Genomic DNA, 5,000 nt, shown 5'->3' with positions numbered 1-5,000 from the left:
GCTCATGACGTCATAACCCCTCCCCCCGCTCGCCCTAAGTCTTCACCTGCCACCTCTTTAATGCGGCGAACGCGTATGTTCTATTTACGAAAAGGAAGGAAATTTAAATGCTTGGCAGAGAGGATATTCTCGCCTTTTTAAATAATTTCATATCGGATACCGTTTTCGTGATCGGAGTTTTATCGACGAATAGGAAATACAAGAAATAAGAAGACAAAAGATGCAGGACGAAGAAACGTTTGAATGAATAATGTTTTGTCTCTTTCTATTCAGCCTTGCTCGACCACGCGTTTTTTGCCGATTTGCCAAAAAGAAGAAGAAAAAGAAGAAGAAGAAGAAAAAGAAGAAGAAGAAGAAGAAGAAGAAGAAGAAAAACGTAACACGACATGACAAATCAGTTTCACCGTTCGGTAACCACGTAAAAAAAAAAAAAAAAACAGATTTCGACGGTTTATAGAGTGAAACGTTCACTGAACCTTTTCACTTCATATCGTTTTAAGATCTTTTTCAAATCGTTTTTAACTCTCCGTTTCATGGTTTCGTTTTAATATCTTATTTTATTTTTATTTTATTTTTTTTGTTAATTACTCTTGTTTAAGGGTGGCAATATCCTTTCCTGCGTTTAAGTACTTTCCTTGCGCCGATTCGTAGTGTGGAAGTGCAAGCTAACGCTTTGTTTTCATTTAGAATTAAACTGCTGTTTCAGCTTGTATCAATGGTCGTACTAATTCATATGAAAACTGCAAAAATTGTGATTAGCAATTACTTTCCTGGTGGTTGCTTTTGTATTTTTTTTTTTATTTATCTATTTTTCATTGAATTTAATTACTTTCAATATCCTGTCTTATTCTTGTTCTATGTGATACTAATTTCTACTTAGTATTCGTCGCGTGTACGACAGTTTCTTATTTGTTCCCGGAGTCATACCTTCACCTATAACCAATTTGCTTTACCTCCCATTTCATCACGTGTTGTTTTATTTTATTTCACCTATTCCCCTTTCATTATCCCTCCTTTCCCCTTCCCATTCCTACCCGCCGTAACAGACGCCATCTCCTTCCTCTTGCAGATGCGTCGTCTGCAGTTACTAGGCTTGTGTCTGGCGGTCGTGGCCTTCGGGGTCCGCGCCGAGGAGGCCGCCGAGAATGTGGAGTTTGACCTGAAGGACGACCTCGAGGATGTGAGCGACGACGTGGTGATCGACCTCAACCACATGCTTGGAGAACTTTTCGAGAGTGAGTTGGTCCTGCTTTGCGCTGCGTTAGGAATGCTAGTAGACAGGCTTCAAGGTCGATTTTAACTTTTTTTTTTCGTTATTGGTGTTTTGTGAACGAATGGGTTAAGGTGCACGTATAAGACTGTACATGTCGCTAGGAAGCTTTTTCTAGGGGAGTATTTAAATAAACCCTCCAGGGGGGTCGTCCCCTTTGAGAGTTACGAGTCATAAAGGAAACCAAACCATTTAGCTCGGGCGGAGACGGAAGTGCAGCTCGTGCAACCTCTGTTCTGATGAGGCATTTAGGGATTTCTTTCTACCATAAACCCCCCTGCATTATTTTCTTTCTTTTTTTTACTGTAGTAAGATTTTCAGAGATAAAAAAAGTAAATCTGTGATCCCCTGATTGTCTGTCGTGTGCTTATGTGGACGGAATTAATGCTTATTATGTTCTCTACGTATCTTGCATTGGTTATGTCGACTGGAGCTCTGAACCTTTTCTATTTAGCCTACATGTTAATTGTAACCGTTATCACAGCTATGACAAGCACAGAACAAAAATATAGTTCTGATCTACATCCTCAAGTCCTTGAATTCTGACCATGTCTACTGATCCTGATGTTTCAAAAGCTGGTCCCCGTTATACTGATCTTTATGTATACGCTGACCTGCCCTCATGCCCACTCATGTCTTTACATCCTGATGTGGATGCCGAGTACACTACAACCGCTGTCAGCTGTACATATTGTCTCGCTATTTTTCGCAAGACTAAATGGCGATCATTCTTCATAAAAGAAGGAAAGAAAGAAAGAAAGAAAGAAAGAAGGAGAAGGAGAAAAAGAAGAAGAAAAACCTGAGAAGCATGCAAGTCTGGGATGGGGGAGGAGGAGGGGGGGGGGAGATGCTTCTTTGTCTTCTCATTCTTTCACTTTTGTATTTCTTCTTAACATTCCATTTAATCCTCCTCACTCCTATAGCCATAATTTGATAAGTATTATTCTTCAACGATGATATGGCCAATTTTATGATTGTTTTTTTGCTTTTTCTTTTCAGCCGACGAGGATGAAGATGTCCAGTATAACGCAGGTAAGAACTTCCTTGTTTATTTTCATTTTTTTCTTGCTGATATGGAATTTTTTTTGTATTTTCGTATGGTGTACTATTTTCCTTAATGTGTTTGTTTTGACTAGGTACTGATGCTCCTTTTTTTTTCTATAGATGCTGTCGAAGGTTCAAACCGAGAGGATCGTATGTATTTCACTAGTGTGTTTTTTTATAGATTGATATAATGTGAATTCATTATTAATATTTTAAAATGATTTCATCCATCTGTCTGCCTCTCTCTCCTTTTCTGTCTTTCGTACATTCACCATAGTCCTATCTGCCCCCCTTCTTCTCTGATCGTCTTCCTCTCATGCCGTCCCTCTCTCCCAGTCCTTTATCTCACCCCTGCCCCGCCCCTCTTTCTGATCAGTAGTATTCTCTTATTCACCTCCTCCTTGCTCTCCTACCTTTCTATCCTTTTTGATCGTCTTCACCCTTCTCCACCCTCCCTTCTCTGACATTCCTCTATCTCTCCCCCTCTGATCACCTTCCCCCTCCTTGCAGGCGCTCGTGACGTGGGCACCGAGAAGGCCAAGAGTGACCCGAAGGACCTCTCCCGCTTCAACAACTTCATCGACACCTTCTTTAGACGCCTCAACTCCTACTCCAGAACCCGCTTCGACCCTCTCGGTTTCGCCATCGCCAAGAAGGGCGGCAGCGGCAAGACCAAGAAGTGAGCAGCTTTATTTCTATCTGCACTGCGTTTTATAGGCTGGCTTCTACCTTTCTTTTCCTTTCATTCGCCGTCTTTCTTTAACGGTTTACATTTCTCTTTCGCCCACAGCAAGAAGGCTGGAAAGGGAGAGAAAGAGAAAAAAGGCAACAAGAAGGGCAACAAGAAGGGCAACAAGAAGGGCCAAAAGAAGAGCAATCGCCACCCGAAGGACCTGAACCTCGATGAAGAAGAGGAGGTATCGGATCACATCGAGAAGAGGGCGGTCGAGCTCGTCGCCGTCGATATCGCAGACGAAGAGGACGCCTACGAAGATGAACAGGAAGAGGTATTGTTTTACCCTTTGCCGCCAGACAGCTTTCTCTCAGGATTTGCTAATGTTTCTTAATAATTGTATACTTGAGCGGAGGCGCGTGCAAGCGTGTGGAATGCTTTCACATACACTTGATACCAGATTGTACCTAACAAAATTCTTTCTAAAGGAATCCCTGGATCGCTCAAAGCGCGACGCCGTAGAAGTGGCTGCAGAGGAGGAAGCGGCTGTCGCAAGGAAGGGGAGACCCGCCGGCGGTGCCAAGAAAGGCAACAAGAACAAGAGCGCTAAGAAGAATTCCAAGAGCAAGAAGGGCAAGAAGGGCAAGAAGAAGGCAGGAAAGAAGAAGAGCGGCAAGAAGGGAGGAAACAAGAAGGGCAAGAAGTCCCCTAAGGCCCGCACCACCCGCGCCTTCGTAACCGGCCTGGGCACTCTCGTCCGCAGCGGGGATGTCCTCGTCCGTGACAGCGAGAACGGCAAGATGATCAAGGCCGACTTCTTAATGGGACCCGTCGACCTCAAGGTGTCCAGGAAGGTAAGGAAGGAGAGCGATGTATTGCCTTCGTCAACAATCCCTTTGTGGCTGCTGAGTCCATCTGCAGTTCATGTCTTTTGACAAAAAGAGAGAAAAATATCCATGTAGAGAGCAATCAAAGCGCGTTTGAAACATACATAATCATTCCGTATTTATAACAATATCTCTGTCGCAGTTCGGCAACGGAAAGGAAGCTGTGGTCCGCAATGCCCGCGCCACCTCGCCTCAGCTGGAGGGAAAGATCACCATCAAGATTTCTACCAACAACAAGGCCAAGGTCTCTGCCTTCAAGGTCAAGAGGCCAGCCATCGTCAAGGTAATCATCAAGAATACTTTTCATCCATACTCAATAGACAAATATTGGCACTTTATGTCAATAAAATGGTTTTGTAATTGAGCAGGCAGAGGCGACACGGTTTTTGTAACACTTTCTTCTTCCCTCTTCAGGTCGACGGCTCTCTGTCCAGGAGCGACAAGGACAACTCCAACAATAACTTCATGGAGAACTCCATTGGCAAGTTCGCCCCCTACGCCGCGCAGAAGCTCAAGCTCGCCGGCCGCGCCGTCCTCAAGGATGCCGAGTCTAAGAGCCAAGAATAAGCTATCTTCACGACTTTATCCATGAACAAAAGTATGAATGATACCGATGCAGTCTAGTATGCTCCAGTTTCGTCGATAATATGACATACATTCACCATACATCAGTATACGAGTAGACGTCTTTGACATAGAGATTGTGTCTGATCTGCTGCGAAAATCAAAAGATATCAAAATTTAGTTGCATTCATTTGCTTTACTTTGCGCATCAGGCTGAACACCTGGATGTATTGACATTCGATTCTAAATTCCCACAAATTCTCATAGCAGTATTTTGAGATCATGAAAATAACATTGGTTCATACTCAAAATCTATAGTTCGCACTTTCTCAGGGTTTGTTTACACTTTCAATCATCACTAGGACGCAGTTCGTTCTGCATTCTTTACTCTTTTTCAACTTTCTTGATAATCTTCTCTTTCAGTGACCTTGATGTAGTTTAACTAAAATGATAAAAAGAAAAAAAAATCTATAAAACGAACAAGCGCAAAAAAGCAAAAAAAAAAAAAAAAAGGTCAGAGACCCCTCAAAACGTGCACTTTCTGAGGTGCTTCTGACCGGTT

The 5,000-nt window shown here is 43.0% G+C and overlaps 1 protein-coding gene across 2 annotated transcripts in view; it reads left to right on the top strand.

Moving 5' to 3' along the window:
- The window catches only part of LOC119577926 (axoneme-associated protein mst101(2)-like), a 6,610-nt gene that overhangs the window by 1,233 nt on the left and 377 nt on the right, over nt 1-5,000 (top strand). The window contains exons 2-10 of one of the 2 annotated variants that reach the window (XM_037925608.1): nt 1,070-1,235; nt 2,270-2,302; nt 2,435-2,464; nt 2,825-2,993; nt 3,105-3,321; nt 3,476-3,841; nt 4,017-4,157; nt 4,289-4,472; nt 4,862-5,000. The exon at nt 4,862-5,000 is cut by the window's right edge and continues 377 nt beyond it. In XM_037925608.1, the coding sequence (XP_037781536.1) occupies nt 1,070-1,235; nt 2,270-2,302; nt 2,435-2,464; nt 2,825-2,993; nt 3,105-3,321; nt 3,476-3,841; nt 4,017-4,157; nt 4,289-4,441 (1,275 nt within the window). In that variant the 3' untranslated portion in view covers nt 4,442-4,472; nt 4,862-5,000. Of the gene's footprint in view, nt 1-1,069; nt 1,236-2,269; nt 2,303-2,434; nt 2,465-2,824; nt 2,994-3,104; nt 3,322-3,475; nt 3,842-4,016; nt 4,158-4,288 lie in introns of both variants that reach the window. The other variant, XM_037925607.1, reaches the window with a different exon arrangement.

This window comes from Penaeus monodon, chromosome 10, assembly GCF_015228065.2.
Source record: "Penaeus monodon isolate SGIC_2016 chromosome 10, NSTDA_Pmon_1, whole genome shotgun sequence".
NCBI classification, from domain to species: Eukaryota; Metazoa; Arthropoda; class Malacostraca; order Decapoda; family Penaeidae; genus Penaeus; species Penaeus monodon.
Note: the sequence above shows the minus strand (reverse complement) of the source record. Positions and strands in the feature narration are given on the sequence as shown.